The 24,316-nt window shown below is 41.2% G+C and overlaps 1 protein-coding gene across 6 annotated transcripts in view; it reads left to right on the top strand.

Annotated features, from left to right (window-relative positions):
- Nucleotides 1-24,316, top strand: part of PRKAG2 (protein kinase AMP-activated non-catalytic subunit gamma 2) — a 228,903-nt gene that overhangs the window by 157,131 nt on the left and 47,456 nt on the right. For all 6 annotated transcript variants that reach the window (XM_030512110.1, XM_030512092.1, XM_030512136.1 and 3 more), the window contains one exon: nt 19,732-19,813. In XM_030512110.1, the coding sequence (XP_030367970.1) occupies nt 19,732-19,813 (82 nt within the window). The remainder of the gene's footprint in view (nt 1-19,731; nt 19,814-24,316) is intronic.

Genomic DNA, 24,316 nt, shown 5'->3' with positions numbered 1-24,316 from the left:
GCTCACAAGCATCCAGTAAAACACAGACCCTATTTTGGGGACCTTTTGTAACAGTTAGGAAGTCTCTGATTTTCAACCTGTTTTTTTTTTATGGACAGGTTATGACCATTTGCTCTTATAATTAATAGCCATTTTCATTCATTGTTTTTTACATCCTGCTGTACCTGTAGCCAACCTTTGTTTCTCTAGATTAAGCAAGCCAAACTCTCTCTACAAAATACAGACTTTCTGTTGTGCTTCTACGCAAAAGTAAATAATTAAAGTATGAAATAGAATAAATCCTATCTTTATAGTTAGGGAACTCCAGCAGTAACTTTCCTCCAGCCACCTCACTGCCTTTTCATGTCAGTAGTAGTCTTGGGATACATAAATGATGAAATTCAAGGGCATGTAGGATAAAAATATCTTTGGTAGGTTTCAGTCAGTCATGTTATTTGCATCTGAATGTGTTTATCTGTGTTATGCAGCTACAGAGGAGTCTTTTGTACCTGTTACAATAGAAATGGGGAAACAACATAATCTTAGCACATTCCTCTAACAAAAAGACTGAAAAGTTTGTTTTGTTTTTAATTATTTGCTGATCCAGACAATGTGAGGTTGAGTAGAAGATGCCAGGATAAAGAAAGAGAATTCTCAGCAAGTACTTACGAACTGTTGTGTCTGTGTGTACGAGAGAGAGTATGGATGGAAACTCAGTATGCTGGACTCAATTATCTCCTGTTCAGAAGACACAGAAATACAAAGGTGTAGCGCCTGAGTACCTGTGCTTGGTACACTCTGTGAACAGTGAGTGTGCAGGACTGCCAGTGAATCAATAGGTTTTTTGGTTTACTTGGGAACAGATGTCATCAGCTACAGGTCTACGAGGAACAAAGCACTGGATGTTTAATTTTCAACAGAGACCCAGAGAGGTTTGCCATGCTCTTCTAGTAGGAGAAGCTGTTAGAGAGGAGAAAGGCTGAGTTTTTGCAGAAGGGCAAGAATCTGAAGCTGATGGGTGTTCACTCAGGACCGTTGTGTCTTTTGATCCCTGTTATTTACATAGCATCCCATTACAAATATAACAGCAGTAGACCAACATTCTTGATTCCAGTACTGTATTTCAAACATCTCATTTATTCTGAGCTGTGCGTTAGTAAATACGTGTTTTCACAATGCACATGCCATAAGCAAATCTGTAAAAGGCAAACTCAATTCCTTGTTTAGTTAGATCACCATTTTTTGGCATGACAATTCCAATTATCTTAAAAAAACACAATAAATGATATGATAAATGGTTTCACAGTGGCCGTGCTGAAGATGATCAGTTTAATGACAGGGAAGCTTCTGCGCTGACATCTGAAATAAGAAGTTGTCTCTTATCTACAGGGCTCTGTCAACTTAAATCTCATTTACTTATTACATTGTTTAACTAGTGATGATAACATGTGAGATCCCAGAACTATTATAAATGATACATGATTGCTATATATATTGCAGTAGCAAAGAGGAACCCTTGGATCCAGACTCAGAATTATTATTGAAAAACCCCACAGAACAGCAGATAACTATAGGAAGGTGCAGGACTTGGAACTTACCTTAGCCCGTTTTTACAATTAACTGCATTTGTGTACTTGTTTTTTGTATGTTTGAGACTGTGGCACAGAATGGTTAGATCTGTTCAGTAAGAGAGAGGCATAGAGGAGAGAATAAGAATGTTTATTTCCAGCAGATGTAATCAAAACCTTTCATGTTTTCGCAGCACTTTTAGAACAGTGTATATCTTGATCCGATTTTGAAGCCTCAGATTATGGCATGGGCAATAACATGGGGAAGACAGTTCCTGACATAGGGAGATCCTTCTTCAGTGAGTCTTAGCACAGTATGTGGAGCTAAGCAATTACCTTCATGCTAAATGGATGTCTGTGATAATCACCAAGGTCTGGATTTATCCCACCTAACTTTAGAAACCTATCTGAGCTGCTTAAGTTGGGAGTGTAGTAGCTCTAGTTGTCTATATCCCACAGAGAGGTATTTGCAGGGGATGAATCAGATCTTCAGTGGGCTGAACAGGTTTTTGCGCCAGTCATAAAGAGAGTGACTCTGGTGTTGCATTTCTAACTGAGGCACCTCTGTTAGGTGCCAAAAGCTAGGTGTGATGAGGCTGTGGCACAGCATTGCAGCAGCTCTTACAGGCTTTCCTCTGAGTGTGTAGGTGTTCCTACTGGTTGAGTTAGAAGGTTATAATGAGAAATTCAGCTGATAAGAGATCAAAAGATACCACAAGATTACTGTGCCCCCCATTAAATGGAGAAGGAGCAATTTGATTTTTCACTGTACAGTTCATGACTCTGTACTTTGGCCTTGTGTTGTTTGGTCTGTGTAACCTTCAGGCAGTAAGTGGTAAATGATAACTCTTCTCTATTGTGACATTACTAACCATGAAAGGAATGTAGAAAGGTTGCAAATTCAGTAACCAACATTTGCCCTGTTTCTGCTTTGCCCATATTATAAAGTGGAATGTAGTATGTTGAGCTTAATGTGGTTGTATCCTTTTCATTTCATCCTTTCTTCTTCCACTCATGCATAAGATGCTGTGAAAATTGCAGTATTCCCTGTCTCCTGCACACACAAGCATTTTTGTGGTACCTCATTTCCTGGTCTTTATGGATTTCCCCTTTCCTGGTATGAGAAAAGTCCAGACCACAGAAAGAAGATGCAAGCTCCAAATTGAGGAGTTGCCTTTGAGTTCTCATTTGGTGAAAAACAGGGTTGGAGCTTCCTCTGCTCTCAAGTGACAAAGGCAGAGAGTGCTTACAAATGGCCCTTTCCCTATGATTGTGTAGTTAACTGCTGTTCTCTAAACAACTTCTGAGCCAAGGAATTTCCTAGAACATTCTTAAAAAGAGGGCATCTCAGCCAGAAGTTAGTCTGAGACTTACTTTAAGCTTCTGTGAGCAAGTCCTGTTAAAACTGCAGATATAGCACACCGAAGGGACTGAAAGAATCCAGTCTGTTTTCAGTTCACACAGTCTTTGCTGCTCCAGCATATGGAAGAGGAGAGACGTAATGTACAGCAGGGACGCTCTTCCAGCCCTAGACACAGAGAGGGAAACAAGATTATTTCTGCAGTTACCTGCTTGTTAAACAGTAGCACTTCCCTGCAAGGCTTTTCACGCTGTTTCTTAGCCAAAATGTAGTAAACTCAAAAGCAGGGCTGTTAACTTGTTCAGCATGAAAGGCTATTACATCACACCCTGCTGCTGGCAAGGAGCCTGGGAACCAGGATATGTGCAGCAGGTCCTTCAGTTTGGCTCTCTCCAAAAAGCCATGCCACCTATCAGAGCTCTGTAATCTAGCTGGCTGATTAAAGAGATCTAAATCTCACAAAGAGAACAGAAAAGTGTTCTTTGATTCCAATGTTGTCTTCAGAAAAAAAAAAAAAAAAGGAAAAGGAAAAAGCTGGGAAAAAAAGGAATCCAAATCTTGTACATCTGCAAATGTACAAGAACTCCCTATTTCAGCATTCATGTGGTTTAAGGCAATATATGAGTGCCAAGACATTACTGTGATTCAACTTTGATTTACACCACAGCAAACTGATCACAGAAATTAGAGCCAGAAAGGCTGTCATTTACCAGTGAAGAAAGCTGTTTGCAGCGTTGTGTCCAGGCTACTTTTAAGTGCCTTAATACCAGCACTCCATCTGGGAGATGACTGTGTTCTCTAATAAATCCTATAGGCTGTAACAAGCTGTAGTTGTTTAAACATTTCTCCCTGCTGGAACTGTTGCTGTCCACGTGAAAGTGTGTTTAATTTAAAATGGTATACATTTGTCCAACTGTTGGCATGTAACTGATGAGTTGCAAACCAAGAAAAAGAATAACTTTTTGATGAACTATGTAACAATTGCATACAATATTAATGTGAAAATATTTTGAGCCAACCTGGTGTGATTTCAGTCTCCTTTGACAGGGCATCACAGTAGCTTCACTGAATTGAATATAGGCTCACAGGAGAATTATTTCATATGGTTGGAAAGCCCATAGTGAGAGTCAGTGCGACATAAAGAATAAATGAACCAATAAACTCACTTGGAACTGAACATTACAAAAATAGAAAGCTTCAGCTATACCACAGTACTTTTTAATTACAGCTCCCATTTTATTAATATTCTGTTTTCCTGCTTCACCCTCTCCCTATTAGTCACATGTTTAGTTATATCTTTTGTATCACATTTGGTATTTTCCTCACCTTGTAGTATTTAAAATATGCAACAAACATCTTACTATCCATTTTCTACTGGTTAATTTGCTTTTTTTAAAGCTACTTATTTGGTATAGAAGCAAAAAAGCCCACTCACATCTTGAAGGACTGGTTTCCTAATGTATTTGTATTATGGTTGCAGTGTTCAGATTCATGGCAATCAATCTTAGGATGCAGAGAAATTGTATTCCATAAAGATTATTTTTTCTGCCCTAAGGAAATGCATGTCTGTGTCAGCTTGTGGCTTTTTCTGCAGCCACAGAGATAATTTAATCAACTATCTATGGATTCACTCAGTGGATAATTTATTTTAATGGCATAAAGTCCTACAATTTCTGTTCTTCCTAGTCCTAGATCAAAAGGAGAAAGGCTAGCTGGAAAGGATGAATAGCCAGAATGCTGAGTCCAATCATTTCCCAGCTGCTTTGACAGCTCTCATAAGGCTCTAAGTAGCTAAGGCAATTAAAATTAGAGCATCTCTGAGTCTTTTTTAAGATACACATTTGTACCAAAATCATGACCCCGGCATCCTGAAGACAGACTTAGTGGCTTAAAGCTAAATTACTTTTATCACTGTAAGTCCTGCACTATGTACGGTATAAAAAGGCTATACCTAAGGATCTGGCCTCATGTGTCTATATAAGTAGGTATCTTTTGAATAAATAACATGAGGTAAGAGGGTGCTTTAAGATTGACAGCCTGGTTTTACATATTGCACTGATTTTGTGTGGCACACTTTATATCTGAATTTTAGACTTGTTAATTTAATATGTATCCTGTTATTTTGCTAGAAGATTGGAACTTCTCATAAGAGTAAGCTCTGTTAGCAATTAGAAGCCTGACACATACCCTCTGATACAATGTAAAGCTGCAGATTAGTATAGGATTGCTGACAGTTTCTTACCAGCTGTATCTGGGCAATTTTGGAACACAAAAGTTACTTACCATTTAGGCAGTTTATTCACAAAGCAGTAGGGATTATAGGCCAAAGTCTTTCCCTGAGAATGGAGGAAAGAATCACAGTTTTGAACCTGTTCTGTTGCACCATGCCTGCTTATTTATTGGACTAGAGGGAAAATACAGTTAAGACTGAGCCAATAATGCTTATGGAAGGGAACTCCGTGAATTCCTCACCATCTTCACCTCTCTTAGCCCCCTTTTGTCTATATTTTACTTTTAGATAAACTGTCCTTAATGGCCAACAGAGCTTTAAAGAATGTAAAAAGCTGGCTGATACCAAAAGCAAATGGACTACATAAAGCAGTGATATTTCTTTCTCACTTCCTCACAACATTCCTCAGTCCCTTCCTCTGGCTGGATGAAACAAACTGGTGAAGTTGGGAGAAATAAAGGGGACATCACAAACAACACTCACGGCTTCTTTCTGTATGGCTTCTTTCAATCAGCTTTCATATTTTATAGTGTCACTACCTGCTTATGCATGAGGAGAAAGCAATACAGCTCTTTAAAAATACAGCTTGTGTCTGTGCTTTTTAATTCTAAGATTACAATCAAGCAAGTTTGGCCATTTGAAAGTCAGCTGCATGGGCTGCTGACTCAGAAGGGGACTAGATACCATCTTGGCAACAGCTTGGAAAAATGTTTCCATTGTGCTGGTGAAATGAATGCAAAATATTTATTCTTTGAGCTTGTTCACAACAGCACTCTCAGCTGGAACTGAGGGTGGGGCCATGTGGAAGACATTTGTAGGAAGACAATAGTGATTTGTGCAGTGCCCAAGGTATGCATAATCTTATTTCATGATTAACAAAGGGCAAGACTCCTGCCATATGGGGCTTACAAGCTGAAGTGTAAACCAGTGAAGTAATCAACAAAGAATAAAAGAGAAAAGGTAACGGAGGCAGGTCAGCAAAAGAAGGGAAGGGAGCAGAATTCAAGAGGGGATGTTTTAATTTAGTCTTTTTGCATGTTTAGGGTATGGGAAATTGCCAGTGATAAAAGCTTAGACTTTTGAAATTTTTATCTGTCAAACTTTTTCACTTACAACTGCACAAGCCAGGGCATTTGTGGTATGTAGAAAGTCTTCTTCCTTGTACCTCAGAACAAAAAGGAACTAATTGCTATTTTGTGGTATATGAGCATATATGATTCAAGCAGAAAAATAAACATGAGTCTTGCCCTGAGGACCTTATTGTCCAAGAGCCTGATCCAGCAAAACAGGCCAGGCAAATTCTGAAACCGTAAGAAAGTATTGGCTTAAACAGGTTTGTTCCTAAGCACTATTTTCAGTCTATGCTTGCAGAATAGATTTTAAGTGTAGCCATAACATAGCTAGCAATGACAGAAGGCATTGAAGGAAGGTAACCTGAAGGTTACAGCACTGAGTTTAGTTGAGGTTGCTATGTATTTATGTTGCTGAATCTCAGGTCCTGTTTCGTTTTGGTTAATGTCATTGTGATGATGGCCTTGATCCAGGAAAGCACTTAGATGTGTGGTTAGTTTTAAGTATATTGGTAGTCCTGTTGGAGTCAACAGTACTAGAGCACTTAAAGCTATGTGCATGCCAAGACACTTTGCTGGATCAGGGTCTTCTTTTAAAACACAAATGACTAGCTCAAGTACTGATGATGAGAAAGGAAGCGGATGGACAGACAGAGGATAGAAAAAAGAGCTGGGGAAAACACTGAAGGTTCAAAAAAAGATTAAGTGAGGGAAAGAGTTTGGGAATCAGAAGAGAGCTCCAGGCGACAATGGAAAATTGCTAATCACTGAGTGGCAGGGAGAGCAGCAGCTGCAAGATTGCTATCTGCCTGCTGTTGTGTGTTTGGCCTTTTAAGATTTGGGTGTTGGGATTGTATTTACTTGGAAACATTAGTGGTGTGTACTTCCTCAGGATCCAGCTCCTTACATAAATGGAAACAGCTATTGATGAAGACACGGCTTATGAAAGAAGACAACAGGTTCCTCTCCTCTCCTTTCCCTTAAATATGCTGATAATGACTGCACAAGAGTGCATCCCAACAGACCTGAGGCACACAGGGACAGGAGGCTGCCATAACTGATTTCTTAAGGAACACTGTGAGGAATAGTTTCCACAGAAAGTGCACAACTTTCTTTCCTGGAATATGTCTTCCTGAAAAAGAAGATGCCAAGATGCCACTAAGCATGGCTATGGTACCAAAGGACATAATACAAACTGGTCATCACGTAGTTTCTTGTATCATCCAAGATTTTACAGGTACGGAGGTTACATTTTGAAGAAAAGCATGCCTTCCTCAACCTTCTTTCTTTTTCTCATGCCCTCAAGCATTTGGCTGTTGCTGTTTTAGAGAAGAAATCTTGGAATTCAGAGTGCAGAATCAGAGTGCAGATTCTGTTGCAGAATCATTAAGGAGAACAAAAGTTTAAAAAGGAGAAAAATATAGTGCCAGTAGTTGGGCATGCTTTGGAGATCAGGGAGAGCTGGCTGCAACCATCTGCCCTATCAGAGATGACTTGTGCAACTCTAAATCACTTGGTCTCCCAGTGCCTGGGTTTCCCATTTATAAAAAAATGGGGTTAAACTACTCTAGATCAAAGAGATGTTATGATGATAGATACATTAAAACGTTCTACAGAACCCAAGTATTTTTTGAACAGCAGCTGCAAGTGGCTTAAGATAAGTTAACCACAGATAGCATGTGTTGTGTTTAAAGTTTGTAGCAACAGGCTTTTACACTGCAGACTGTAATTGTGTGTAGGAAGCTATCATGTTTTCAGAGAACATCAAGATTTACACAAAAGATCACTGTAAAGTAGGCTGCTCTTCTGAGCCCTAGGGAGGCATGTCAAGAAATAATTTCAGCTTTTGGTGGACATTTAACTACAATCTGCAAGTTTACACACTTATGAACCCAGTGCTTGCCATATCCACGCTATAAGCATCCACTGCCCATGAATACACTTTTGTATGTGCATCTCCACAAGCTCTGCAGAAAACTGAGCATGGTGGCAGGCTTGCTGGAGGTGTATCCCTGACCCTTAGCATGGAACTAATTTAGATTTTGTTCATTTCTAGTTCCTGGAATATAAGGAAAAGCCTTACCAGTATTTCCATGTCTTTTTATGATATTGTTTGTAGCCATAAAACATTTAGCTCAGACACTTGATATGCTTCTTGCTTAGCACAGTTCTTGCTTCAGTCATTCCAGACAGTGTCAAACCACAGAACCTGTACAGTGGATGATCTGGTTTCACCTGTCATGTACCTGAAATGATGGAAGCATATATTTGAGAGGATGCCAAAAGGGAAAACATACATGATAGAAGGAAGTTGCATGTTGCTCTCACTGCAGATTTCTTTTGTGTATAACAATAAAAAAGAAGCAGCACACAAAAATTAGGTCTGAAGTGATCAAGAGTAGATCTGGAAGTAATTCAGGAAAAGGGTTATGTTCCTCAAGCTGCACAGATTTAGTGCCATCTCAAAACCAGCTTTTTGTCAAAAAACAATTTATTGGAGATTACAGGTCAACTGTAGGCTCTGTGTCAAGGGAAGTTTATTAATATGTTGGTTTGTCTACACATAATAGTAGCTACTCTGAGATAACAGAATTCACAAGCTTTAGTGGGCCCATTGATGGCATTCATGCCTAGTTTGTCAGCTGTGGGGTGGGCTTGAAATCTAGCGCAAACACACAAGCCCCAAGTGCTATGAGGAAGTCCTTATTTGGTGTATAAAGTCCTCCAAGAACTGCACTGAAAAATACTTCATTATCTTTGCCTGCCTCTTTGACATAGCTTTCTAATACTCCTTCTGGAGTCCTATTGAGTATTGAGATCCTCAGTCACGATAAGCTTTGCAGAAAATGGCCACCTATAGCATAGATCATTTGCTCCTGTTTAGCTTTCAGTTACCCAATTCTTAGTGCAGCTCGTGCCATGATGTGAGTTATTTGTTCAGTCTAGGTCTATGCAAAGTTCTTGAAGAAGTTTTGTTGAGATTACAGGTGTTTCTGAGCTGAAGGTTGTCTCCATTTTTCAGTAAACCACCCCTGTAACTTTGACCTGCATCATCCTGCTAACCTCTGGGCTCAACAGATCTGCTTCTACCCTTTCAAAACTGCTGATGATCATGAAAATTACATTTTAACGGTAGCTACTAATAGGTTACTAGAATTTCGCAAAGTTTACTCAAGCCTGAAGTGCAGTATCAATTAACTTCAGGCTTTGTTAGGGAAAAGGTCTTTCATTTTAAGTTCAAAAAATATCAGCATTGAAAGCTGGTGTAATTAAGAGTTTGCACAGTGAAGTCACTATCCATGACAAAGGCTTTGAAAGATAACAGTAAGACGAAGAAAGCAAAATGGTGTATAGCAAATGTGTTTATTTAAATCAGATTTGGCCAGAGTATTTTTTAAAAATGTGTTATTCTCAATGGCCTCTGTTCCGCAGTTACTCATCAGTACTCTGGCCTCAATCCAGCTGAAGTACTTAAGTAAGTGCATACCTTTAACACAAATAATCCATAGTCAACAGCAGTGAATAAAGACCCAAGTAAATGTGGGGCTCACGCTTTCTCTTCTTTTCCATTCACTTTAAATTAGTGGATGTTTACCTGGTTTTACCATTAGTATTATCTTAATCTGTTCTTTGGGGTTTTTTTAAATGTATATTTGTCACAACAGAATATCTACTGTAATCATGCTTATTACCTGATTGATTACTACAGCTCTCTCCAGCAATAATTTCCCCTTGCCCTTAACTGTGCCCCTCAGTGTGGTAATAGGTAGGTCTTATTGCAAAGAGACTAAGGAGGACTCAAGCGTATGTGTGAAAACAGCTAAAGTGTATCTTATCTTTTTGAGCATATGCAATAACAAACATCTAAGACAAGAACACTTTAAAACTCAGAAAAGATAAAAAATAAGTGGCATCCCTGTATTTGCAGAATCAGGTAACATGCTTGTAACATCGGTATTCTTAACAAACCCAGGTTAGTTCCTTAGAAGTACTTAACTTTTTTGAACTTTGCATTCAAAAGGACAGAATTTAAATGTTGGACTGTTTGATTAATAGCGTGTCATGCTGACAATGTTGATTTGGACTCCACCTATATTCTACACAAGTAATCTGAGGAATGATTATTGGCCACAAAGGCTTATGTAGGGAATGTCTTTGATATTCGTGACTCAAAACTCTGCCTTATCTGAGTTGCAGAGTGATACAGGATCAGACACACAGCTAGAGATTACAGGTTATGTAAACAAATCCTGCCTCTTCTCCACTTCTGTCTTGACTTCTTTGTACGAATTTAGCTGGAGATCTAGACATTCCCTAGTCTTTTACTTCCTTTGAAGTTTATTTTTCAGAAATGCTTGACTCTTCTGTCACAATTCCATTTTTTATTTTCCTCAAAGTGAGGTGGTAAAGGACGCTGTTTGTGTGTAAGATAGGTTCTCTCTTCCCGGTGTTAGATCAAAGGAAGTTCTGTAAATCTATCCTGTTTCTCAATTAAGTCAGTTAATTGGGATTAACTGAGATTAAATTGCAAATTCATTTCCATACAGAAATATTTAGGAAGGGCTCTCCACTAAAAATGTGAAATCACTCTGCACATTCCGTTCACATGTCTTCAGGGTAAACAGATTTCAACACTCAGTACTCTAATTGCAGTGAAGATTTAGCAGTTTCATTATCTTTCCTAGTGCTGAATGCACTCCTATATTCCTCTTTTATTTGTTTTTTTGTTTAAGGATTTGCCTAAATTTGATTGTTGTTCCATTTATGTTATCCATTTAATCTACTAAAGATCTCCAACTGTGACTGCTCATCACTAATAATTAACTCTGTAAAGTAATTAATATCATAGCTACTGTTATGTGTATCATGCAGGGAGGATAGTGGCAGTGGGAGGCTAGTTACTAGTTATAAAATATAAAAGCAATATGTAGTTGTTCTGTATTCCATGTCAAAAGACTCCTGCTTAGGACCCCTGGGCGAATCATATTCTGATGATATTGGGATGAAGGAAAAAAATGCTTTAAATGCAGATTTCTTACCCAATGGCAAACTCTGTCTAAGCCGTTTTAAAACGAAATTATTAGAGCCATTAGCAACCATACAGTCTTAGAAATACACACAGAATACACAAACGTGTTCCATTGCTTCCTACCTGCTGCAGGATAGCTCACAGAATCACAGAATGGTTTGGGTTGGAAGGGATGTTAAAGCTCATCTGGGTCCAACCCCCTGCCATGGGCAGGGACACCTTCCACTAGAGCAGGTTGCTCCAAGCCCGGTCCAACCTGGCCTTGAACACTGCCAGGGATGGGGCAGCCACAGCTTCTCGGGGCAACCTGGGCCAGCGTCTCACCATCCTCACAGGGAAGAACTTCTTCCTAATATCTAATCTAAATCTCCCCTCTGACTGTTTACAAACATGAGACAAATGTCATGCATTTAGTATTACAAAAGCCTTTTAAGACAAGAGCAAATTTTATTGCATTTCTTCCAGGTACAGGAGGAAAAACTTGAATCCAGCAGTTTGTATAAGGCATCCCCTGCCTTACTAGTTTGTTTGGTGCTGAAAGAGAGGATCCTTAGAATAAATCCTTAGAAACTACAATTCTTGCCCAGTTGTTCTGTTCATTATGAGTTTTTCGAGGTAAAGAGAACTTTATATCAGAACCAGGCGCAGAGCTCTTCACTGGGACTGCCCATGGTCTGTCACCACCAAATGGGCTCACAGATGCCACGCCACAGCCAGCCTTTGCACTGTGCAGTTAGCATTGTTAAATGCAGATGGGATCCAAGATGCGATCCTATCTCAGCCTCATGGATTCTAATGTTCTCAGTGGTCATAAACCATTGGTATCAGTTATCACACTAGCAGAAAACAAGTAGGTGTCTAATTTTCAGTTTATCCAGCAGATGAAACCTTTTTTTCCTGGTAATTTCCATCTTTTTCCACTTCATGAACCAGACTGAATTAAACCAAAACTAAGCAGTAAGTGTTTAAAATTAATTCTGCACAAACAGATTGCAACAGAATAAGCATATCTATGACATACATTTGGAAAAAATCTAAGTTGTTCATTGACAGCTCATCAGGAGAAGAGCTGTTAACTATTGAGTTGTAGAGAACTGTAATTGTAGGAAGGAGCACTAGCAAATGGTGGGAAAATTACCGTTTCTAGTTTACTCTTGCATTCAAAATGGGTTTGCCTTGATTTGCATTTAGATGGGAATTCCTTCTTGTCGCTCTTCAATCCATTAGGTTTTATAAGGTAAGTAGCATTTTTTTCTGCTGAAGTATTTCGAAGGGCATTGGGTTTTAGCACTGAACAGGAGCTAGGAGCTGGCACCCCCAGCACATCGGTATTAAGCCTTCATTGATCAGAATGAAAGGAGGATTAGAAAAGTCAGGAAAAGCTTTGAGAAAGCCTTGAATTCACCTGGAAATGCCTGTTTCTAAATAAAGCACAGGTGACGTTTTTGTTGCAATGCTTGAATAAGTCTGTTCCACACTGACTTGTGATTTGCAGCGGCATTTCTTTTTATAGGTTGTTCTTTCTAATCCTACCCAACCATCAAAGACTAATACGTAACCTTTATTATTATTCAAACAATGTTTGCTTTAGAATTTTTCTAATTTAGAATTAAGGCTACTTGTGTGAAAAGGGGGCAAAGCAAACTGACATTTCTATCACATTGGTAGTAAACTGGCTTTTGTACAAAACATTAAAGACTTGTCATTGAATTATCATCCTAAGACTAAATATGTTTTTCTAAAGATTGGACAAAAATAGAAACAAAAGAAAGTCTGGAAAGACATGAAAATTTCCTTTTATCCCACAGCACAATCAACTACATGTAAGGGATTCCCAACAAATGGGTTTTTTAACCTGTTTAAACCTAAACAGGTTTAAACCCTCCTGTTTAAAACCCTCCTGTGACAGATTTTAGTCTTTTTGTGCAAAGTGTACTGGTGCTTCACTGTTGTTATGTTCAGAAAGTTCTCCCAAAGTCCGACCTAAGACTTCCCTGCTAAAGGCTAAGTAGATAACTTCTTATCCCATAACCAGTGGACCCAGAAGATACTTTATCACTTTCCTTCTTGCAAAAACACACTCAGGCTGCTGAGATGGGCTTGAAGACCTTAATGCTGCTTTGCAGGCATCTTTGCCAGACCTGGGTAAGGTTTTCAGCAGATGGCTCAAGAGATGTGCCCCAAGGGTCTTGTCCATCCACTCACAGGTGAGGAGGAGGTTTTGCACCTTGTGCATGCACTGAATGTACCCAGTGCTGTACCGCTGCTGGGCTTCCAGACCCAGTTTGGAGTCAGCTGCGTTGGAGAGGGGACAAAAAAGAGTTGGTGAATGAGTAAAAGCTGCCTGGTGTGTTCCTGCTTAGAAGCATTCACCAGGTCCTTTTTAGCAGGGTCTGTTGTGATAGGATGAGGGGTGACTCATTTAAGGTCATCCTTTTTAAACTGAAAGAGGGGAGATTCAGGCTGGATGTGAGGAAAAAATTCTTTACAATGAGGGTGGTAAAACACTGGCGCAGGTTGCCCAGGGAGGTGGTGGACATTCAAAGCCAGGCTGGATGTGGTTCTGGGCAACCTGATCTAGTTGAAGATGTCGCTGCTCATTAGAGGTGGTTGGTCTAGATGAGCTTTGAAGGTTCCTTCCAACCCAACTATTCTATGAGTCTATGAGTATATGTTTGGAGATTGCTATTACATTTTCCTTCAGTTGTATTTTTTTTCCTTAGACTAAGAAACTGTGAGCTTTTCAAGTCCTCCTTTACAGGTCATGTTTTCTGAGCTCCTAAATCATTGTTGCTTTTTTTTGGACTCCCTTGGTTAGTTCTCGAGTTCAGTGCCCAAAACTGAATTCAGTATCCCCATCAACTGGCATCTAGCCAGGGAATGTGTAGAACAGAGTCTCTATGTCTAACCTATAACACATTTGTAGATAGTGTGATTTTTTTCCTCCCAATAATCTGACATTGTTGTCTGACATGTTTTTTCATTCTCAGGTCTTTTCCTTGCATCACTGCTGCAAGCCAATCCTTTCCCATTTTATTTTCACATTTGATTATTGTGTAACATGCTCTACTTACCCATATCAAAGTGCATCCTATTTTTCAAATCACTGCAGCAATTCTCAAGATTATTTTAAGTTCTAAGGGTATCCCTAAAAGAGCAGCATCGCTTACCGTTGAGTCATTTGAAAATATGATCAGGTTATTCATTCTTTCTTCATCAAGTCATCAGTGAATCACTGATTGATATTAGATAGAACACAGACCTCTCTGGAACCCTCTCTTCAACCCTTCCAGATCGATACAGAAATCTTACCACCTTCCTTGTGAATATTGTTGTGACCTTTAGCAGTCATTTCATCTAAACTGTCTGGCTTGCTTGCATGAGTGTCATGCAAGCTAGTGTCAGAAGTCCTGTTAACTCGTGCTGCCTCTGCTTACCACAAGCCTTTCAGCCTGTTATTACAGTGACTGAAACTGCCTTGGCATTGTTTATACACCTTGGCTGTTCCTGATGATCTTTCTTTCCCCTAACTGCTTAAAATGTGTGTATTTGTTCTCTTATCCATCTTGGAATCAAAGTTACACTGAGCAGTTTATAGTTTCTTGTCTCCCTCCCCTCCTTCCCTTACAGATAATATGCTAGGCAGAATGAACCTGACCAAATGGAGATGTAGAGATCTAGTCAATACTGTGACTGAAAATCATAGAATCACAGAATGGTTTGGGTTGGAAGGGAGCTTAAAGATCATCTAGTTCCAACCCCCTGCCACCGACAGGGACACCTTCCACTAGTTCAGATTGCTCCAAGCCCTGTCCAGCCTGGCCTTGAACACTGCCAGCGATGGGGCAGCCACAGCTTCTCTGGGCAACCTGTTCCAGTGCCTCATTAACCTCATAGTGAAGAATGTGAAGAATTTTTTCTTAATATCTCACCTAAATCTATCCTCTTTCAGCTTAAAGCCATTCTCCCTTGTCCTGTCACTACCTGCCTTTGCAAAAAGTCCCTCTCAAGATTTCTTGTTGGCCGTTTAGGCACTGGAAGCTGCTCTAAGGTCTCCTTGGAGCCTTCTCTTCTCCAGGGAGAACAAGCCCAGCTCTCTCAGTCTGTCTTCATAGGAGAGGTGCTCCAGCCCTTGGAGCATCTTCATGGCCCCTAAATCACTTTATCCTAAGTAGTTGCCTAAAATAGGCCATGTGAATGATGTCCTAAAAGTGTTTGTTTCTTCACTGGTTACAGAAACAGCAGTCTAAGGTAACCTGTTTGATATGAAAAGCTACACAGTAGGTCTCATTCAAAGTGTTTTGATATAGCTGGTCTGATGACTGGCATGGATAGATCCCTATCCCAATGGATGCATTCCTGCTAATCCAGGGAGACAAGATGTCAGGAAACTACATCAAAAATAATCTGCTGCTGATGTTAATTGCTGTTCATATCCCTGAACTGTCTCTACAATTGAAATATTTGGCGTGTTCTGGTGAAAACAATGGGATTCCTTCAGTAGGACATGGGACTAAAAGGACTCCTAGATTATCAGATAGGTTTTAACGTATTGATTTTAAATGCATATATAATTTACAGGACTCACTTTACTGCCGCAGAGCATTAGTCACTCCCTTTACCCTAGAAAGCTACAGAAAACAGGCAAAGTAAGGAGTTACCTATTAAAATTTGCATTCCAGCCTTCCCAGAAGTCCTAAAATCGCTTTTGTTTACATCCACCTTTTTATGGCTTTTGCTGTTGTATCAGCCGTGAGTTGTTTTACTTTGCCTCTACAGTGCTGGCACTGCTGTATTAACATTCTATATTAGCGTTATGGCATAGGTCCATGGGCTTTGGCATAATGCCCCTGTAAAAACCAAACTGAAACCTGGCAAAGAAGAAATGTATTCAGGCAGGTTTGGTTTGGCATATATTTCTCTTCTGAAATTCTATATATAAAATCTATTTTGCTTAGCAATATTTAGTACATGAAGTATATACTCTCTTGTCGCATTGGGTATTATGTCAGTTAAAATGGGTTACCTGACACACTCTGGTAGCAAACTTTTAAACCACAATCTAACTAGGTTATAGTTAATTAAAAACTCCTGTGGCAGTAGAACAGTCACAATGAACAGGTTTTGAAATGTTACACTAAATAATATCATCTTGATGAGAATTATAGGTCCTTTGAAAGACAGATCTTTTTCCTATCTTTAACCAGTAATCTTTTTTGTAAAATGGCAGAGTTTGTAGAGACAGGTAGTACCTAAGACTTGTAAAAATACCTGCTAATTTGTCTAATGCTGTAGTAGTTGACAAAGAACAAGACAGTGTTTTCACCAGTGATTTAAGCTGATTTCAGAGTGGGTTGTTTCCGGAAGGTGTGCTCCCACTGTCACTTCTGCCCCTAGCACTCCTTGTGCCCATGCTATCTGCTATAACCATACAGTGAGTTGGATCAGGAACTGTTCTGGATAAAACCCAATCTTTCAGTCCCTTTGGTTTTCAGCTGCATCAGTTTCCTGTTCTGACTCACTATGTTGCATACACGCCAAGAGGAGCTAGACTGCAAAGCGAGGAGCAAAATGAATGCCATGATCTGCAGCTTGTCCAGAATTGGTTTAGACAAATTGTAAGACTGCAGGCAGACTGAAGGATGGAGTTTCAGCCTTTAGTTTTCTATTTCCTTTGGAGTTTTTTGGGGCAGTGTAGATGTTACAACATAGCTATAATGTTTCCATTACAAATCTCTGTTACATATTAAATTACTGCCTTTGTATTACCTTGAGTTTCTCATAGTACTCTTGCTCTGGATGTAGATTCTGCCACTGTAAAACCCTGATCCTGCCGTAAGCTCTGAGGTTCACAGCACAGTGTAGCCCATTGCATGAAATAGGTCTCACCGACTTCTTACAGACATAAGTCTGGTTTGTGGCAGGTGCAATGCAGTGGGCACCTTTAAAGACTCAGTGTCACTTCCAGCTACAAACAACCTTGGAGTTGTATTTCCTCATGGCTGGTGCCTACTAGATAATTATGGGGAGTAAATACTTGGGGTTTAAAAAAAAAAAAAAAAAAAAAAAAGAAACAGAAACCTGACAGCTATTTCCAATCAGATATGTTATCTTACTCTCAGTTAGCAAAAGCAGCTGAAAACTCTTATCAATGTCAAGGTACATGATAAGGAAGATAAATTATTTAGAGCTTTTAAAGATAGCTACCAGAGATAATGAAAACCTTCCAAAGCATTTTAATTAACAGGCTGAAGATATTATAATCTGAACTGCTTTGCTATCTTCTGTGACTGGTCAGATAAGAGTATTTATTGAAATCCCAGAAGTCTTTTAAAAATACAACCAGGAATGAAATAGTTTTGGATTTTTGTTTCAAAGGATCTTTACAGTAAAGAAGAACTGGCTAGTGTTAACTTCCTCGTATATCATTAAAAGCGTCTCTAGAAAGAGGCAGCTTGGGAAAAAGAAACTGTCACCAGCAGTTAGCTTCCTTGCTTGAAACTTCTCTGGACTTTAGAAATTATAAACAGACAGCTTTCTGTTTTCCCATGATTTGTGGTTCTCCTCCCATCATAGCTTTAAATTATCTTTCATGCTTTCCTATGTTATATGCACATTACTGTGCTACCCTAGATCCATTCAGCCATCCCCTCTTGAAAGACTTGCTGAGCTTTTGAAGCTTGAGCCTCTCCTTAGGCACCAGTAGACTTTAAATGTTCTCCAATGGTTCCTGTGGCTCTTTCGGAGCACCATGCATATGTGTCTGCCCGCAAGATCTGTGCCATTACCAAAGAAATCATCTGTTTACCCACCTTTACAGCATCCATGTCTGAACTGTTCCTGCTAGGCTTCCTAAATAGTAAGTGGGGACCTATTCATCATAATTAAGGAAGCCTAGCTATAGCTACCACATCTCACTAAGTAAATATAAATGATGAACCTATTTCAAATATTTCCTTATTTCCATTGATTCTGCTGTACAAGCAGATGCAGACTTGTAAAGCTGGGTGCAATAAATCCCATTCTTGGTAAGCAGAATGGTGTAAGCTCCATCCTTCAGACACCAGTTACAGCAAGTGGTTTGGGCTGTCAGCATTACCTGCTCAGGTGCTTGAGGCCAAACAAAGGGCTTTATATCACCTCACACCCAGCACAGTCGAGAACAGCTCTGAAATACCTGTCTGTAGTGACAGCAATGGTGGGGCTGTCAATTTGGGGTTTTTTGTTTCTTCAAGATTTGTTTCTTCAAGTGATTTTTGTTTCTTCAAGATTTTTGTTTCTTCAAGTGATTTTTAAAAAAGGATCATCTAGTCTGATCTGCTGCATAATGTAAACTAGAATTTCACTCGCTAATGCCAAGGTCAACCTCCCCTAACTTGTGGCCGAGCTGAAGCATGCTGCCAGGAGCCGCAGGGCCGCCTCCCTCCTTCTCCTCCTCCTCCTCCGCCTCCTCAGGGGACTGCTCCGAGGCTAGCGACCGGCTTTGGTAGAGGCGCGGGACTTACATGGCAGACGCCGACATTCGGGCTAATCTTGAATTGTAACTTCTCGAACGTTTTAAATGGAAACGAGCGCGCCTGTTCCCAGAGCGGGTACCCCGCCATGCCGGCTCGGCCCCGTGCGGGAGTTCCCTGTCACACACGGGGGAAACCCCCTCCACACCACCGCCTTCCTCCTCCTCCCCCCAAGGGCAGTGGAACTGTCGGCTTCCCCGCCGTTGCCTTGCAGGTGAACGCGCGGGACTATACCAACCCCGTCTTGCGGGGGAAGCGGAGGGCTTTCCTCTCCTCCGCCTCCTCTTGCAGCGCTCTAGTCCAAAGCAGACAGGCGAACAGCCGCGACTGCACAGAGGGCTGCGAAAGGCGGTTGGTTTGGCAGAGCTCTTGGGGCAGTAAACCTCTCCCTCCTACCCCTCCCTTTTTTGCGCGGAGGTGGTAGTTACCTTCCCCTGCCGCTGCTGACCAACGGGCTTGACTGCAGCAAAATGGAACGTACCAATCCCTTCGCCGGAGGGGGGAGGGCGGGGGAGAGGCGGCGGCGAGGTGTGGCGGGAAGCGCTGTCCAGCGAAAGGGCGCCCGGCCTCCCCGTGCGCCCACCGGCCGCCAGCGGCCGCTCCCTCCGTGCGGGGGGGAGGCGGCGCCTCCGGGAGGCTCGGCCGCGGCGCGCCCGGGGGCCGTAGGGTTAATGGGCTGGGCGCAGCCGCCGCGGCGGGGGGAGGAAGGGCGAGTCTCGGGTCCTCCTCCCTCAGTGTGTGCGGTGCGTGTGTAAGCGGCAGCGCACACCGAGCCGTGCGTGTGGGAGGCCGAGGGGCAGCCGCCGCCCGGGCACAGCGCTATCCCGCCTTCCCTCCCCTCAGCGCTCGGCGGGAGCCGCGCCAGCCGCCCCCTCAGCGCCGCCACTCCCCTCCGCCGCGCCGGGCTTCTCCGATGCCGCCGCGGGGCCGGTGAGTTCGTGCCTGGATGCTCATCTCCTTCTCCTCTCTTCCCTCCCGCAGGCGGCGGCAGCGGCTCCGGCTCCGTCTCAGCTCCCGGCCGCCTCCGAAGGGATGCTGGAGAAACTAGAGCTCGAAGATGAAGGTAAAAATTAAAGGAAGGGGGGGCCCGGGGACACCCCCACGCCCAGCGGGGTGTGGGCAGCGGGAAGGGAGCGGGGTATCCCCGGCGGGGAGCCCGCCCCGGGGCGCGCCATGCCCGGGCCGGCCGCGGTGCCGCCGCCTGCGCTGGCCGCGTCCTTGCAGGGCGGGTCGCCGGCCTCCCCTTCCCCCGGTGCGGTCCCTCTGCGGTGCTTTTGTCCCGGCGGGTGCAGCCGGGCTGTGGCTGCAGCCCCGCTCGCCCGCCGCATCGGAGCCGAGGGCAGCACATGTCTGCGCCTCCCCGGCCGCGGCCGCTTCGGCGGGGCGTGCTTTTCATCTGCAGTTCCAGTCAGGACTGAGGGGAAGGCAACCTTCATGACATGCCCCCCTCCTCCTCCTCCCTTTAAAACACTCATTCTCCTCGAATACGTCTGCGATACCAAATATAGACTTTGAGAGCGAGGTGCGAGCAGTGATGGAAAGCTCTTTCAACTCAAGCTTCTACTCCTTATGGATATGCATACATCTGTTTAAAGCGGACAGCTGTAAACTAAATTTTCCTTATGTGGCTGCTTTCTTACGTTGTTCTTGGCTGCCCTATAAAGAGCTGCAGCTTTAACGGAGTGTGCTGTTATTGACAGGGAAACTCCTGGCAAGTTTTTCTCTCTTGCGAGCACGAAACTGTGCTGTGGAGAAGCATGAACGTTTTTTCTCGAGCTTACCTCTGAAAGATCCGTATGGAATATCTCGAGCTTTCATTTTCAGGAGGGGTTGCATTAGTGGATGCAAATGTGGATGGATAGCTAATCTCTATGCTCAGTATTGTAAAACGGCTAAGGCATCTTGGGATGTGTTGTTTTTTTTCTGTAGTTGGTAACAGCTATTTGTAAAATGTAGGACAAATATTTAAGGAAAACTTTGAAAATAGTAGGCTGAGTCATTCTGTGAAGAGAAATAGCTAAGCTGGTATGCTAATAAGCCAGCTTCATGGTTACTAGCGTGCTGCCTGCAGTTGTGGGACTGGTCTGAAAAAGTAACACCTCTTATTTTAAGCTTTCTGTGTGTGAGAAAAGAAAGCTCTTAACAACTGGATTCCGTATGCCTTTTTAGGCGTCCAGGCAGAGTTTGAATGGCAATGAAATACTTGTGCCTTTGTGAATCTTGAACGTGATTAAGTATGAATGCTTGGTTCAAGGGATTTGTTGCCAACTTGTAGGGTTTTTTCCCTCGTACTGGCTTATGAAGAGTTGGAAAGTTACTGACTTGTGTATTATATATTTTTTTTTTTTTTTTTTTTTTTGCATAAAGCTCGTTAGTGCTAGATAGGAGATCCTAAAACCTGCTGAATCACTAATAGTTAAGCCATTTTAAAAGGTATTTTAAGTATCGTTATAAATTTAGGTATCTTAGAAGGATGTCTAGGTTTAAAGCAAACAAAACTCCAACAACCAGAAAAGAGTTAGTTTTGAAACACCTTTGCAATTTTAACAGTGTAACAATATTATTTGGAGACACTTGATTAGGCTGAATGTCTTCTAAAACACTGCAATAAGATAACAGGAGTTCTTCAGAAATTTTGGCAGGTTTTTATATTTATTCTCCCCTGTTTTCAAGCTTCTGTTTCACTTTGTCTCAGTTCATTTAGATTTAGAACTAAGGCTTTGTCTGTGAGTACTCAAGCTGGGTGGGTGAGAGCGGTTCAGGGATCTGTCAAGAGATAATAGCAAAGCTGTGACCAGTTTGAAGTAGTATGTGAGTTTTGAAAGGAAGCAGTTGCCTTAATAGCCTTTGAGAGTTAATGAAAGCCTAGTTATATGCCTAATTTTAAAGCTGGGTAGAAAGGATGTAGAGTGCTCTATTGAGAAAGTAGGATGCAAGTAAAATTAAGAGTGTGAATGTCAGACCAAAACTTACAATCCAGAATGCTTCTATATGAGGAGGCCTATGTGAGGAGAATCAAAGATGGAAATGTGGCAGCTTAGTTGCAGTACATGTTTTATGACCTAAATTTTTGCACGAATTGATGTAGCTGTATTTGTGCTAATATTGGGGGTAGGGGAGTAAAATGTCATCTGACAGTATTCACTGTTTATGTTGGATGGCAAGTAGTATGTGCTTGGAATTTGAGAAACTTCTTTGCAACCTGATAAGATTTCATGAAGTAGCTGTAGCCACACTATAACTGATGATCTTTTGTCAAACTTAAGTCTCTCAGCTGGTACCTAAAATTGTGAGTTAAATGAGAAATTTGAAACTAGTTTTGAAACTGCTTTCCTGACTGCCTCTACTTTTGAATGTTTCCTCTTGCTAGCTTTCCAGTTCCTGTATCCATCAACAGTTGCTAACTGTCTTGTGTATCAAATTATGCTTGAAACAGAAAGCTTAATAAAAAGAGCTGAAAAATGAGGCTTGATGTGTGCACAGAATGCCATCCAGTATGCGGAGATGGATTTTTGTTTGTCAGTCTCAGTAGTTACACAAATGAGAATTTGAAAGCAGAGAAGGCATTCATTTAATTTGGATTCTAATTAAGAGGGTTAAATTGAAAAGAAATGGTACTAGAAAGATTGATAGTCTAATTAGTACTGTAATGAAATATGCAGAGTCTAGCCTGATGATGTGATTGGAGTAAAATGGTATTGTCAACTAAAGGGCAATTTTCTTCATTATATGCAAAGAACGTATATCAACTATTCTGTACACAACTAGCATGGACAGTGTTAGACATGGTATTATTGTCTCAGAAGGAAGTGCTGGTCATTTTTTCTGGTCTAAAATATCTTTACTGGCTGGATTCTCTGGGATTAGTGTAACTTTTTATTGGTGGGTCACTAGTTCTCTCTAGTGGCTTAATAATACTGCTCTTGTGATGTGTGTGAGCAAATATTAGCGAGATGCTGTTAAACAGCATCAGCTGCACTACAGCTGAAATAGGACAGGCTGTAGGCTGATTAAGTGCACAGAGGAGAAAGACCAGATAGGCCAGTGGATATTTATTTTATTTAGGACTCCCTAAAGGACCTTTTTCCAAATAGCAATCAGAGCAGGAAAGTAAAAACTCTCACAGAAGAAGTCCAGAACCTCTTTTTAACTGAAAGATGCTATGTTTAAAAGTAAATAGAAAACTGAATAAATATCCTGCTCAGTATTCCTTGGATGGGAATGACCTACCTGTGTCTCCTCAAAAAGCATTAAAGCTACCTGTTGGTGGGTGTGGAGTTTCTCATTGTAGCCTGAAACAGATTAGTGATGAGAGACCTCTCATAAATGTATGTAAATGATCAAACTCTGGTGTTTTCGTACATACTGTGAGTTTTCTTGTTCAGCACCAATATTTGTGCAATCATGTTTCTATAGTAAGGTTGCTTTTACTTCTGATCAGTGTCACGAGTAGTCTGGCTCTTATTTTATGGGGGATACTATGAGCTTGGAAAAGAGCAAGAAGAAATTATTCTGAAGATATGAAAAAGGGCTTTAGTTAACAATTTACACTTATTAACTTCAATTTGTTAAGCTGGAATTCCAGAAATTGTTGTCTTCCAACAGCTACCTGTGCTGTGAGAGGAGAAACTGGATTACAGTAGCAAATGAGTAGCAAACACGTGCCTGTCAATTGTTTTGATTTAATTGATATAGTTTTAGCATGTCATTTTGGAAACTAGTTTTGTTGCAATGCTGGCTCTCATCCACGTTAATCTCTTCCATTTGTGCATCTTGGGTAATAAGGTAGTAGCTACTAAAAGCAGAATTAACTACTTTTCTGTAGCATCTGCTAACTCAGGGAGGCTTTCTGAGGTATTTTCTGCAGACAGAGTTAATTGCAGGGTTCTTCTGGATCTGCTCTCAATTCCTAGTCAGGAAAAAGAGTTCTGTGAAGTGCCTGCAGTGATTGTAGCATTAGCGTCATGGGACTGATGCACTCACTCTTGGATGCTCTACTTCTCTGGATTGTTGCACAAAGCAGCATTTAGACAGTCATTTGATAAACAGTTTGTATTAGAAATTTCTCCTAGTAATGCTCTGGCCTTCATCTCATTCTTCCTGTATCATTCATCTCTTCTGTCACTGCTTGTTCCTGGGTGTCTCCTGACATAGACTTTTACCAGTAATTGCATCTCTGATTAACTAATTGTTGTGTCTGGGGTCATTCCTTCCTTGCTTTGTAGATTTTCCTATTTTTTCTTATTAAAAGTGGTTTCTTATGGGGCTCTTCCTGTCTGCCAGCCTCCTGCTGTCAGCTGTATATCTGCAGCAGGGTATGAAAATAAATGTCACTCTGGGGCCCAAAATTGGTGGTTTGTAATAAAATGCATGTTAGTGCGCATACTAGATTTTGTTCAATTCTTAAGACTGAAGGATCAGGTGCTCAGGGTAGGAGACAGTGAAGTTAGGGCATTCTTTTGCAAATGTATTTAATTTCTAATGAACATTCATTATGTGATTCTTAAAACTAATGCTCTCTGGAGTACAGAAACAGCATTTTGCCCACAAGATGTGCTTTGAGATA

This window comes from Strigops habroptila, chromosome 1, assembly GCF_004027225.2.
Source record: "Strigops habroptila isolate Jane chromosome 1, bStrHab1.2.pri, whole genome shotgun sequence".
Classification (NCBI taxonomy): domain Eukaryota; kingdom Metazoa; phylum Chordata; class Aves; order Psittaciformes; family Psittacidae; genus Strigops; species Strigops habroptila.
This window is presented reverse-complemented; position numbering and strand designations above follow the sequence as displayed.